This window comes from Hemibagrus wyckioides, linkage group LG24, assembly GCF_019097595.1.
Source record: "Hemibagrus wyckioides isolate EC202008001 linkage group LG24, SWU_Hwy_1.0, whole genome shotgun sequence".
NCBI lineage: Eukaryota > Metazoa > Chordata > Actinopteri > Siluriformes > Bagridae > Hemibagrus > Hemibagrus wyckioides.
In genome coordinates, this window is record NC_080733.1 from 16,862,742 (window position 1) to 16,877,787 (window position 15,046).

The 15,046-nt window shown below is 42.4% G+C and overlaps 1 protein-coding gene across 1 annotated transcript in view; it reads right to left on the bottom strand.

The window, feature by feature from the left end:
- Positions 1-15,046, bottom strand: part of LOC131345192 (potassium channel subfamily T member 2) — a 121,369-nt gene that overhangs the window by 10,376 nt on the left and 95,947 nt on the right. The window contains exons 16-22 of the mRNA XM_058377971.1: positions 11,351-11,459; positions 11,012-11,068; positions 10,091-10,243; positions 7,094-7,344; positions 3,182-3,521; positions 2,972-3,077; positions 2,146-2,318 (exon numbers count right to left, since the gene is read on the bottom strand). Of these exons, the coding sequence (XP_058233954.1) occupies positions 2,146-2,318; positions 2,972-3,077; positions 3,182-3,521; positions 7,094-7,344; positions 10,091-10,243; positions 11,012-11,068; positions 11,351-11,459 (1,189 nt within the window). The remainder of the gene's footprint in view (positions 1-2,145; positions 2,319-2,971; positions 3,078-3,181; positions 3,522-7,093; positions 7,345-10,090; positions 10,244-11,011; positions 11,069-11,350; positions 11,460-15,046) is intronic.

A 15,046-nucleotide genomic window follows, 5' to 3' on the forward strand; every position in this document is an offset into this window, starting at 1 on the left:
CCTTTGCTGTATTTTTTTTGTAGTTCATTAAAAGAACAGACATTTACATTTCTGGCATTTGGCAGACGTCCTTATCCAGAGCGACTTACATTTTTAGCTCCTTTTATACAACTGAGCAATTAAGGATTAAGGGCCTTGCTCAAGGGCCCAGCAGTGGCAGCTTGTGGACCTGGGATTCAAACTCACAACCTTCCGATCAGTAAGCCAACACCTTGATCATTAATCTACCACATTCCTGTGTGACTTTTGACTCTATCTAGCTCTGATATTCCTGATTATTGCCCTGTCAATCTTTGCTTGCTTTAACTGTGCTGTGCCTGATGATTTGGATTATCTGTTGACTGTTCCAATACTTTTGTGAACCCCCCATTGTTTTGTGGCTGTTCCAAGACTTTTGCCAAACCCCATTATTCTATGGGTGTTCCAGTACTTTTTGCCAACCCTGTTGTCCAGTGACTGTTCCAATACTTTTGCCAACCCATCGCCACGGGAGAGTTCCAATACTTTTGCAAATCCCGACTGTTCCAATACTTTTTGCTAATCCCTGTTATTTCCATGGCTGGTCAATACTTTTTCCAATCCCTATTAATTTGTGGCTGTTCCAATACTTTTTGACAAGCCCCGTTTTTGTGGCTGTTCCAATACTTTTGCCCACCTCTAGTTTTTTTTTTTTGCCCCATATATTTCGTCCTTGTTTCTGTGAAATTTTGTGATTAAAGCCCTGCATTTGCATCCAGCCCTTGATTCTGCCTCGTGACTCATATCTTTATTGCCTTGATGAATTAATTTTTAAAATCTCCTGCTTCAATAAGGCTTTTTACCCGAGAACCAAACTAGAACTACAAAAATAGTTTGGGAAAAAAAACATGCACGGTAGTTTCGAGGACCAGAACCACCCTGATATAGTTCTTCCTTTTCTTTAAATCCAATTAAAGGTGGGTTTCTCCAGGAGCGGTGAGAAAAATCCGATTAAAAAAGGAATAAAATAAGTGAAAACCGATTATCTTCAGCGTGAGGTGACTTCAACGAGGACCTGATGTCTTTTCCCCAGTGGCTCTGATCAGATTTTCCAAACTGACAACTGGAGCCTGTGCTATGAAATCCTAGCTACAATCAGTAACGGGAAAAGCACTGAAAGAAATGACTCAGGGCTTTATTGCGTCTGATTGCGTTAAAGGCCTGTCGCTCGCCGAATCACTTTTCATTCGCAGGCGAAAGCGCAGTGATTAGCTTTCATATTTAACGCCAGTTGCTGCTGTGTGGCAGACACCGGGTCACGACTGGGGACTGAAAGCGCTACGGAGAGGAAAGTCTAAACGCTGGTCTCCTCCGTGAGGCTCGATTCTATCGTGGAGGCGAGATGTAGCTGTTGTTATCACAAGCATGCTGAGCGATAATGCGATTATTATTTCCTGAATATTTCCTTCAGGATTTTAATAAAGAAAACATCAGGAGGTCAAATTTTCTCAAAGCATTTCTCTTCTACAGAAGCTTAAATCTTAACCTGTTTGCTTGTATGTCAATAATTTCGCCTCATAATCCTAACACATAATAACGGAAAGCAGCTTCTGAGTCAAGAAAACTACAACTAATTTACTGTAGACGTTTCCCAATTGTAATCCAAACTTCCTGCTAATCTGATTTCCTAACTTCCTAGGATTCCGGTGCATTCCAAACTTTCTGACACACCATTACTCCACTGACATGGAGCACGAGACCGGATTCAGATAAGGACGAGACCGGAGTCAGATTAGAATAAGATTAGCATGATATTGGAGTCACATTACCATGACACCAGATTCAGATTAGCATGAGAGCGGATTCAGATTAGGATAAAACCGGAGTCAGATTAGAATAAGACCGGATTCAGATAGGCATGAGATCGGAGTCAGATTAGCATGAGATCGGAGTCAGATTATCATGAGACTGGAGTCAGATTAGCATGAGACCGGAGTCAGATTAGCATGAGACCAGAGTCAGATTAGCATGAGATCAGAGTCAGATTAGGACGAGACCGGAGTCAGATTAGTATGAGACTGGATTCAGATTAGCACCATTACTCCATTGACAGACATTGACCCTGATGTCATTTCCTGGAGGTGAAAAGTGACCTATCAGCCAGACGCTGGTGTTTTTTGTACTCACACGCTCTCCAGCAGGAGCACTATGGGGTTCAGCTCCTTCCTGGGTCTGTAATACGCTCGCAGAGGCACGATGAAGTTGTAGAGGCCGTTCCCAGCGCTTTCAGCCGACACGATGATCAGCTTGTTCTTGAACCCGTACGAGCGAGCGTCCTCGTAGGGCATGTGATGGCACGCCTGGGACACGGCCAGAACAAAACAAGATGGAGGGAAGAGATGTGAGAAGATAATAGCGCATAAATTAACACCTCTGGTGAAAAATGAAGACATGCTTTAACACTCTGGGACTCGAATCTGGTTTAATGTGCAGTAATAAATCAAGACATGAGAATTTTTAATAATTCAATCAAAAACTTTATATGTGTTTAGGAAATCTGACAGTACTTTTATTATAATATGATGATGATGATGATGATGATTATTATTATTATTATTATTATTATTGTACTATTATAGTTGATTAATTTCCCAAAAAACACCCCTGGAAGCATGTTACTGCTCTTCTATTACAGCAAACTGACTAAAAATGTATTTAAATAATATATATATACATCGCACTTTTTATCCATTTATAGCTACGTTTAATATTTTAGTTAGTTCCTGTAGCAGCTATATTTATTTATTTATTTATTTTCACTCCGATTTATAAGTTGTGGTCAACTTGTCTGGCCTGAAGATGAAACTCTGACTCTTCCATAAACGGTAAATAAAGCTCTTCTGACAGAAAACATCACGACATTTTGTGTAGCCGGTCTGCCGTCTGCCCACTGTGTGAGCTGCAAGCTGTTTCTATAGAAACGATGACAAATGTTTTGAACGAAGTCTCTCACCTTATCAAGGCGAAGGCAGCAAAAGGGCATCTTCTCCTGCAGGAGGTGGCAAAGGGCAGGAGAACTTCCAATGTATGGGGAGTTTAGTGGGTAACCCTTTACCCACCTGCCCCAAACACACACACACACACACACACACACAGGTTTGACTGTGTTCACATCAAGTAAATAATGCCATGTTTCTAATATTAAACCACACTGGCTACTTACTCGCCCTGCATACCCCACCACTGGCCCTTGTGCCCCACTTCCTCTTCCTCTTCTTCCCCCTCTTCTTTACCATCTTCTCCCCCCTCATCCTCTGATTGGTCCCCCAGCAGGTCGAAGGTGGGGCCGTGGACACCATCCACAAGTTCCAGGACTGGAGCAATGCTGTGCCTCCTGTCCTCACCTGAGTCACCCACAGGGGGTGGGGCCAAGGTGTTGCCTCCACCCACTTCAACACGGGTTCCGCCACGTCCAGTCCTTCCCGTGCTCAGGGGCACGCCCCCTGGGCCCGAGCCTTCTGGGCTGCTGTCGCTGGAGTCGTGCAGGTCTATGGCCACCGTGCCTGCAGAGTCAGATTAGCACGAGACCGGAGTCAGATTAGAATTTAAAAATTTATCTCTAAATCTAAATCTAAATCCTACTTTTAAAAAATCTAAAAATGTTTATAAAAAAAATTCTATATATATTTATAAAAAATTTAATCTATAAATTTAACACTGAATTAGAAATATCTAATTAAAAATCTAATTTAAAATCTAAATAAAATACTTATATCCAAAAAAAAAAAATCCTAAAAAAAATATTAAAATACTTCTTTAAGGAAAGTTAGTTTAGCACATTAGCATTAATTATGACAGCTAGTTATTAGCACACACGCTAGAGCTAGTGGTGTGCTAGCTAATGTTTGAGAGCTTGTTGGAGTACAGAAAATATCAGCTGATATAATGGCGGCTTCTGCGTTAATACTGTATATCAGTGTAAGAGTGTGTATTTGTTCAGTGTTCATAGCGTAAACACATCTTTTACACATCTTTCCGTGGTCACTGTGATGATGGACAGGACTCCAGGCAGGATTTCATTCCCAACCCTTTTCACTAGGTGGAGATGTTGGACTTATAGACGTGTCTGTCATAAGACCAGACGTCTTTATTATCTCTCGGCTTCTTTTTTCTCTCTTTGTGCCCACACTTTTCCCATAAATTTCCTGTTCAGCTCTCCAGTACAAAGACAGCACCTGCTATGCACATATCTTCTGTTTATTTTTAACTGGGAAAAACAGAAGAAAAAAACCTCAATGTGAATTTTTGAAAATGAGTGAAATGAGTCTTTTTATGTGTCTGTTTCCACTGATGTGGGTTTTACTGCTAATCACCAAGATAACTCGTGGAATATTGTGACTATAAAATATTAAACTTTCAGGTCTCACGCTCACAGATTTAATAAACGTATAATCCTAAATCAAACCTTTTCCCAGAACAGTCTCCTTCACTGATAGCGGCACCTTATAGCTCAATATCAACAGTTTGTGCACATGGATGCAACAAAGCTAAAAATGTTGGACATTTTGGCTATTAGATTTGTATAGTGCTGTAAACAATAGGCATTGCCACAAAACCCGGATCTTAAACTTCCTGAGGAAGAAACCAGGAAAGGAACCGAACCCATCATGTGATTATATTGTAAACACTGTACGCTGTATAAAAGTCGAGAAGGGAAGATTAACAGTACAAAAGTGTGTTGAAATTAGACCGCTGTTAACAGGAAGTCGACCCCAAGCAAATCTGTAATGTGTCCAATGTAAGTAAATAAGTAAGTAGCCTTTATTGGTCGCATATACATTACTGCACAGTGAATTCTTTCTTTGCATATCCTATCCCAGAGGGTTGGAGTCAGAGCACAGGGTCAGCCATGATGCAGTGCCCCTGGAGCAGTAAGGGTTAAGGGTCTTGATCGAGGGCCCAATGGTGGCAGCTTGGCAGTGCTGGGGCTTGAATCCCGATCAAAAACCCAGTCTCTTAACCCCTTAACCAGAGCCTTAACCACTTAACCAGAGCCTTAACCACTTAACGAGTCTCTTAACCCCTTAACCAGAGCCTTAACCACTTAACCAGAGCCTTAACCACTTAACCAGAGCCTTAACCCCTTAACCAGTCTCTTAACCCCTTAACCAGAGCCTTAACCACTTAACCAGAGCCTTAACCACTTAACCAGTATCTTAAACCCTTAACCAGAGACTAAACCACTTAACCAGAGCCTTAACCACTTAACCAGTATCTTAACCCCTTAACCAGAGACTAAACCACTTAACCAGAGCCTTAACCACTTAACCAGTATCTTAACCCCTTAACCAGAGACTAAACTACTTAACCAGAGCCTTAACCACTTAACCAGTGTCTTAACGATTTAACCAGAGCCTTAACCCCTTAACCAGAGCCTTAACCACTTAACCAGAGCCTTAACCACTTAACGAGTCTCTTAACCCCTTAACCAGAGCCTTAACCACTTAACCAGAGCCTTAACCACTTAACCAGAGCCTTAACCCCTTAACCAGTCTCTTAACCCCTTAACCAGAGCCTTAACCACTTAACCAGAGCCTTAACCACTTAACCAGTATCTTAAACCCTTAACCAGAGACTAAACCACTTAACCAGAGCCTTAACCACTTAACCAGTATCTTAACCCCTTAACCAGAGACTAAACCACTTAACCAGAGCCTTAACCACTTAACCAGTATCTTAACCCCTTAACCAGAGACTAAACTACTTAACCAGAGCCTTAACCACTTAACCAGTGTCTTAACGATTTAACCAGAGCCTTAACCACTTAACCAGAGCCTTAACCACTTAACCAGTGTCTTAACGATTTAATCAGAGCCTTAACCACTTAACCAGAGTCTTAACCACTTAACCAGTGTCTTAACCACTTAACCAGAGCCTTAACCACTTAAACAGAGTCTTAACCATCTAACCAGCCTTAAGCACCGCCCACAAAATGCGATGTGAATCCATCAGCAGAATTCTCAAAACAATTAATACACAGTGGAGAAAAAGGATATACACTGCCATTGGAGCAGTGGTGGCTCAAGTGGTTAAGGCTCTCTGGATTGTTGATTGAAAGGACAGGGTTCAAGCCCCAGCACTGCCAAGCTGCCACTGTTGGGCCCTTGAGCAAGGCCATTAACCCTCACTGCTAAAGGGGCGCTACATCATGGCTGACCCTTGTGCTCTAACCCCCAACCCCCAAAGATGGGATATGCAAAGAAAGACTTTCACATAAAAACTCTTGAAGTGTAGCTCATTATATACCAGTGTATAGAGATGGATGAGACATGAGAGCACCTTGGGACATCAAGTGATGGAGTCTCATCAGGTCAGAACATGACACTGACACTCCAACACTCCAGGATGAAGACTGTAGTGTGTTTGGGAAGAAATTTTGACAAACAGAAAATCAGAACACCAAAATGATCCTCAGAAATGTATGCCTGGAATGGTAACACCTTAAGAGGCTGGTCAGAAATGATAATGTGGTTGCTATGGGTTGCTAGGCAAGTTATCTTCTCGAGACTACAGTGTTTAGTTGACCTCAGGTCTTAAACATGAAGAGTTTTTGAGGAATGTAGCAGAAATTGCTTAGTTACAGTCAAGATGGATGATGAGACTAGGAAGGAATGGTGTGGAAATGATGAAGCTTCAGTAGAAAGAGCATCATGATCATTTGACTTGAACATTTTGGGTGTTTTCATGGCAGGATATGACTGAGATGCCATGAATGCTGGATTTGCTGGAGAGTACATGCCTCTTTTTCTCCTCTGAAGGACATTCCAATATTCTCAGAGCACAGCAAAACAACCAGTGAAACCTGAGCACTTTTAGGTGGATGGTATTCTACATGCCTAATAAATCTTAATCTTAAGACCCACTTAGTGAAAAAGTGGACCAAAAAGAATAGCCTCATGACCTCATCATGGCCTGACCGACTTGATAGTGGAGATGTAACCATGTACAGAGCATAATGTCTCATGTCTGGTGCTGGGATCTTAAATGTGCTAACTAGTTAAACGCGTAGATCACTTTCTACACACCACCGTACAGTATATTCATGTGCTTCCATAATTATTAACCTCTGACTGACCCATGCTGGCGATGATGCTGTGGACAGGCAGACGTGTGAGTCCGTGGTAGATGGTTTGAGGCACGCCTCTGGAGCTGTCCCCTGAGCCCCTGCTGGGTTCTCTGTGTCCCCGGACGAAGGCGGAGTTCTCCTCTTTGGAGATGTTGATGTAGAAGCAGGTGTCTGAAGCTCCCATGATGTGGCACGGCCCGGGGTTCAGCAGGATATTGGCCGTGTCCAGTCTCCGTACGGCAATAAGGCACACGCCGTATCTGACAGTACACACAAACACACACTGAGGTCTAGAGACATTGGAGTCTCATCGAAGGGGACAAAGCAGAGGACACCCTGGACGATCATCACAGGGCACACACACTGCCGGAGCATGTCTTTGGACTGGGGGAGGAAACCAGTGAACCTGGAGAAAACCCACAAAGCACCAGGAGAACATGCAAGCTCTCTAAACCCTGCAGAGACAACTGTGTTCACCTTTAAGCCACCATGAGCCCCAGTGTAGGAACCTTTTAGGAAAAAAATAAAAATAAAAAGTATCAATTTGTCAGTTTCTACACACGGATTCTGATTCTCGATTCTGATTGGTCAGATGGGGTCAATCGAATTTCTCTGGCAGTACTACAGCTGCAAATCAGATATTTCTCACACATTTACACTGATCAGGCATAACATTATGACCACCTGCCTAATATTGTGTTGATCCCCCTCCTTTTGCTGCCAAAACAGCCCCTGACCCATCAAGTCATGGAATCCACTAGATCCCTGAAGGTGTGCTGTGGAATCTGGCACCAAGATGTTAGCAGCAGATCCTTTAAGTCCTCTAAGTTACAGGACTTGAAGGATACTTACACGACTTAAAGGATACTTTTGATAGATACTGACCACTGCAGACCGGGAACACCCCACAAGAGCTGCAGTTTTGGAGATGCTCTGATCCAGTGGTCTAGCCATCACAATTTGACCCTTCGTCAAATTCTCTCAAATCCTTACGCTTGTCCATTTTTCCTGCTTCTAACACATCAACTTTGAGGACAAAATGTTCACTTGCTGCCTGATATATCCCACCCACTAACAGGTACCATGATGAGGAGATACTCAGTGTTATTCACTTCACCTCTCAGTGGTCATAATGTTATAACTGACCGTGTATTTTAACATTCCGGTTTTAAAACATTACTGTTACTATAGTAACGGCTTGCTCACAGGGATATGGACTGCACCTTTTGTACCAGTCAGAGGTAAAGCTGTAACTTTAGGTCTAAAGGATGAAGCAGTTAACACCTTGGGGTTTCCTTGGTAACAAGACAACTACTACTTTTTGTCATTAACATCAAGAGGGAGAAAAAGGTAAGACGCTGGTGAGGAAGCGGCTGACTATAGAAGTGAGAACTTGTTTTGAACACATCTTAAGACACCAGGATGTTCTGTTATTAAAAACAATCAGCTTTATATATGTCAATGATTATTTAACCTATAAAACATTAATGGTTGTATTAAATGTACAGTATACTCTGATCGGGCATAACATTATGACCACTGACAGGTGAAGTGAATAAGACTGAGTATCTCCTCATCATGGTACCTGTTAGTGGGTGGGATATATTAGGCAGCAAGTCAACATTTTGTCCTCAATGTTGATGTTAGAAGCAGGAAAAATGGACAAGTGTAAGGATTTGAGCTTTGAGTTTGATGAAGGGCCAAATTGTGATGACCAGACCACTGGATCAGAGCATCTCCAAAACTGCAGCTCTTGTGGGGTGTTCCCGGTCTGCAGTGGTCAGTATCTATCAAAAGTGGTACAAGGAAGGAACAGTGGTGAACCGGAGACAGGGTCATGGACGGCCAAAGCTCACTGATGCACGTGGGGAGTGAAGACTGGCCCGTGTGATCCGATCCAACAGACGAGCTACTGGTGCTCAAACTGCTGAAGAAGTTAATGCTGGTTCTGATAGAAAGGGTTCAGAATACACAGTGCATGAGGGGTCAGGGCTGATTTGGCAGCAAAAGGGGGGACCAACACAATAATAGGCAGGCGGTCATAATGTTATGCCTGGTCAGTGTATGACTGTAGATCATCTTGGCATCAAATTCCAAAAACGTGATGGACAGCACGAGCAAAAAAGGTCAAAACAAAAAGACCAAGTGTGAACGCTAACAGTTTTAAATCCGAGGTTATGACCGTAATAATTCCTGTCACATATAGGAGAGCCAGTGAAGGCTGTTTGTTGTGCTTCGTCCCCCTGGTTGCTCCTGACACACGGGTGATGGACGTCCTCTCAGCTGTTCCATCACCGCCTGCACTATTAACTGTGATGGGAAGGAAAGCAATTTTGAAGATGAGGTGCTGCGTTAGAAACACAGCAGAGCAAATTGAGCATCGCAAAACAACATTACAGGATCTGTAGGAAAAGCAAGAAAACCCCTAGAGGAGTGAAAGTCCACAGCAGCTTACAGCAGACATCAGAGGAGCTTTGAAGAAAAAAAACATAATTTAAAAATAAAAATTAAACAAAAAAGAAATTTCTGTACTTTTATTCAGCAGCTGAAGGAAAGAAAGAGGATTCATAGTGTGAACATATATCAGAAATACACATGAATCATATATGAACTGTGTGTGAGTATATGTGTGTGTGTGTGTGTCTCTGTGTGTGTGCGTGTGTGTGTATGTGTATGTGCGTGTTCATATATATTTGTGTGTGTGTGTGTGTGTGTATGTGCGTGTTCATATGTATTTATGTGTGTGTGTGTGTCTCTGTGTGTGTGTGTGTATGTGTGTATGTGCGTGTTCATATGTATTTATGTGTGTGTGTGTGTCTCTGTGTGTGTGTGTGTGTGTGTGTATGTGCGTGTTCATATGTATTTATGTGTGTGTGTGTGTCTCTGTGTGTGTGTGTGTATGTGTGTATGTGCGTGTTCATATGTATTTATGTGTGTATGTGTGTGTGTGTATGTGCGTGTTCATATGTATTTATTTATGTGTGTGTGTGTGTGTTTGTGTCTCACTTCTTGTGTGCATGGAATGAGGCGAAGGTGAAGCTCTTGCCCTGGTACTCCCCGAAAAATTTGCTCTCCTCCAGCCGGATGTGATGCACCTCATTGGCCGAGCAGCGGCGGTATGTGCGCTGCCATTGGTCAGCTGAGTTCGCTCCGCCTTCCCTGTAACGGAGGAGAAGAAGAAAACACATCAATGACCTTTATCGAAACAACACGATTACCATCCTAATATCCAAATATCACACCTCAAGCAATGACCTTTAACTTAGTTTACATTTAAAATAACACATATACACAGATCAGCCACAACATTATGACCACTGACAGGTGACGTGAATAAGACTGATGATCTCCTCATCATGGCACCTGTTAGTGGGTGGGATATATTAGGCAGCAAGTCAACATTTTGTCCTCAAAGTTGATGTTAGAAGCAGGAAAAATGGACAAGCGTAAGGATTTGAGCGAGTTTGATGAAGGGCCAAATTGTGATGATGAGACCACTGGATCAGAGCATCTCCAAAACTGCAGCTCTTGTGGGGTGTTCCTGGTCTGCAGTGGTCAGTATCTATCAAAAGTGGTCCAAGGAAGGAACAGTGGTGAACCGGCGATGTGTATGTGTGTGTGAGTGTGTGTGTGTGTGTGAGTGTGTGTGTGTGTGTGTGTGTGTGTGTGTAAGAAGTGAATTAGAAAGTATTTGTATAGTCTATAAAGGAGTGTAATGGTGATCTCTGAGAGATTTAATATCACACTGGATCAGCTCCTGATGACCGTGACTCTAACACGTCTGACCGTGACGGACCTGGCTTCATTAAGACTGTAATTAAATGAAATGCTGGACAGAATGGATCAGATCCTGATGGACAGTTCTTTACTGGGAATGTGGATATGTTTCCCATTAAAGAGTGAGATGGTGATGGTGAGGTGATGGACCTGGTAAGGGTCTGAAAGGCTCCTCCTCGCTGCTTGAAGGTTTCTGAAGGCGCTGTTCTGAAAATAAAGCACATACACTGTGGGTGAGAATGGAGAATGAGGTGTGTGTGTGTGAGAGGCATAGAAATAATGTGTGTTTGTGTGTGTGTTTGTGTGTGTGTGTTTGTGTGTGTGTAAGTCGAATTTAGCAACAATAAGACATAGAAGTAACTGTGTGTGTTTTGTGTGAGTGTGTGTGACAGAAATTATCTGTGCATGTGACATAAAAAGAATGTGTGTGTGTGTGTATGTGTGTTTGTGTGTGTGTTTGTGTGTGTGTGTGTGTGTGTATATACTCACTGTCCTCTGGAGGAATGGATGAGTAAGGTAATGAGAGTGGACGTTCCTGGACACACACAGTTGAGGGCGAGCATTGCGTATTTAAACTCTTCCTCACACACCACATGATCTGTATCCAACAGAAACAAACACATTCAAGATAAAACACTTAGAACACACACCACACCTGACACAGTGACCTCACATCACACTCCTGTAAGGCAGCAGGTGGGAATAAAACAACCACTGAAAACAGAAGTACAGGTCAGTATTTATAATTCTTCTCAGATATGCTGAGAGTTAAAACCCAGAGTATTAGTGAATAACCTTATAAAACACACACACACACACACGTTAGTCTTCGCTTTTTAAACAATGAGAGCCAGATAAAGATTAAAAGAAAAATGTAATAAAACAGAGAGAGAAAGAGAAAAGGGAAAGAAGGGAGGAAAAAAAGAGAAATAAACACACAGATCTGAACACAGCGTCGGCGTTCAATTAATGAAAAAATGCCTACAGCTGTAAAAATCTGACAAAACAGCTGCAGCGCTAATTACTGAAGCAGCGTGTTGGCTTCGGCGGCAGTTCAGCTGTAACGAGCAAATATTTACAACCTCGGCTAATTAATGTCAAATCCGTACGATCACGCTAATGCACATGATCACGCTAATCCACACGCTCACCCTCATCCACACGATCACGCTAATCCACACGATCACGCTAATGCACATGATCAAGCTAATCTACACGATCACACTCATCCCCATGATCACGCTCATCCCCATGATCACGCTCATCCACATGATCACGCTCATCCACATGATCACGCTCATCCCCATGATCACGCTCATCCCCACGATCACGCTAATCCACACGATCACGCTAATCCACACGATCACGCTCATCCACATCATCACGCTCATCCACATGATCACGCTAATCCACACGATCACGCTCATCCACACGATCACGCTAATCCACAGGATCAAGCTAATCCACACGCTCACCCTCATCCACACGATCACGCTAATCCACATGATCACGCTAATCCACACGATCACGCTAATCCACACGATCACGCTAATCCACAGGATCAAGCTAATCCACACGCTCACCCTCATCCACACGATCACGCTAATCCACATGATCACACTAATCCACACGATCACGCTAATCCACATGATCACACTAATCCACACGATCACGCTCATCCACACGATCACGCTAATCCACACGATCACGCTCATCCACACGATCACACTAATCCACAGGATCAAGCTAATCCACAGGATCAAGCTAATCCACACGCTCACCCTCATCCACACGATCACGCTAATCCACAGGATCAAGCTAATCCACACGCTCACCCTCATCCACACGATCACGCTAATCCACATGATCACGCTAATCCACACGATCACGCTAATCCACACGATCACGCTAATCCACACGATCACGCTAATCCACAGGATCAAGCTAATCCACACGCTCACCCTCATCCACACGATCACGCTAATCCACATGATCACACTAATCCACACGATCACGCTCATCCACATGATCACACTCATCCACACGATCACGCTAATCCACACGATCACGCTAATCCACACGATCACGCTCATCCACACGATCACACTAATCCACAGGATCAAGCTAATCCACAGGATCAAGCTAATCCACACGATCACGCTCATCCACATGATCACGCTCGCGTTCACATCCTGAGCACCAGACCTTCTTTTCATCACCAAACCAACACGCTGGCTGCTTTTCTATAAACGAATGAAGTAGGTCATTACTGCGGTCAGCACCTGCTTTTTTTGCACCTTTCATGGGCGAGAGCAGTTTTATTGTGAAGCGAATTTCACCGAGCCTCAAGACACGTTACATAATAAGAGAGAAGAAGCAAAACGGAGCTCATAAAAGTCTGATAAAAAGAGAGAAGGGAAGCACAATAGAACGGAAATAGGACGAACAGAAATAGTCACACAAACAGGGACTACTGGAGCGCTTTTTATAAAAATGTAATTCACGGATTATGAGATTCGTTTTTAATGTAATTTAATTTAATTTAATTTAATTTTTTTATTTCACTTTATTTATTGTTATTTAATTAAATTTTATTTTAATAATTTTTTTTAGAGTTGCATGCATTCACAATCATTGTGTTTTTATTTTATTTTATTTTATTTTATTTTATTTTATTTTATGTAATTTTATTTTGTCATTTTTTTAATTATTAATGCTATTAAATTGAATTAAATGAATTTAAATTTTTTTTTTTTTTTTTTTTTGAGTCGCATGCATTCACCTTTCAGGAAGAAGAGCGAATCACGACTGCTGAGACTCTACATAGTTAAGTTTCTATGTAAATGTAAAAACACACATTTTCGCAAATATTTTAATTCGATTGAAATAAATCTGAAAACAGCATTGAAGTTCATCGATCTGATTTTCTCAGAGAATTCCTGGCTCTTCATAATCTGCTCTACATACCTAAACCCCGCCTTAACCTTCTTCTCATTTGCATATTCACGCATCGACAGCCCTGATTGGATAAATCCTGCGTCTGCTTTTATCAGTGAGGAAAAAAGTTCAGGTCTGTGCTTCTGCACCCGAGCAGCTTTTGTTATTTTAGACAGCTTCATCATCTTTTTGTAAATTTTTCTTGTGCAATTCACCAGATGTTTATTGATATCCATTTCCGCTAATATTTCAGTGTGACGTATTTCCTCCTCGCTATGGCGCGCACTTCCGTGATGTTTGCCGTTTTGCCGCCTGACTCTATCCACCGAGCCATTTTTATGTCCTGGTTTTCACCTGATATGAGGTTTTCACACGACTGTTCAGTTTCTGATTGGGTTTCTGTTGCTAAGCAACTAGCCGGAACATTCTAACACCGCATCGTTTCACACTGTACACCTTTAACACTGCAATGTCGAGTTAAAACCGTAAAGGCCGTGCTAAATCTGCCTCACAGCAGAGTTTCATAACCTCTGGAAAAAAGCCATGCTAACCCTGGTGCTAAATTATTAGCCAGGGTTTGGAATGACTATAACCCGGGGTTAAGTGCAGTGTGAAAGGCTGTAGTTAGGGACAATTTAAAGCGGCTCTATGTATCTACCAACTGCCATGATTTGGGGGAGGTGCAATGAATCTAGAGAACCAGTAGGAAACCTGATCATGGGCAGATCAGACAAAACTCCACACCAGAGTAACCAGAGCTCAGCAGATAAATAAGAAAATCTGTGATCATTTCTTTAATAAAGTCACAGACGATGCCATGTTTGCACTGTCCTAAAATAATCCTCAGCTAAGAACAAGAGAATTCCTCTGATGCTCTGCTCAGCAGACTACTAATAAAACTGTGGCTGATGTTCTGCTTAAATCCTCAGTGCTTTCAGGCAGGATGCAGGTACAGTATGTACACTCAACAAAGCTTTTCTTAAGGGAAATCAAACACACTGTCGTAATCTATAGCAAGGGTGTAATCGCATGCAGACAGGGTTAAACACGGACGATCCCAAATCGAATAAAATTCGATGCTGATGTTGGACACCTGGTTCAAACAGGAACGTGAAGAGAACACGGCACTCAAGAATACAAATGAGGATGGAAAGACGTTGTGATACTAGAAAGAAACAGCAGGGGATACATGAACAAATTAGTCAAAGGCTAAAGCAGAACAGAAGAACACTGGGGAACAGACGAATG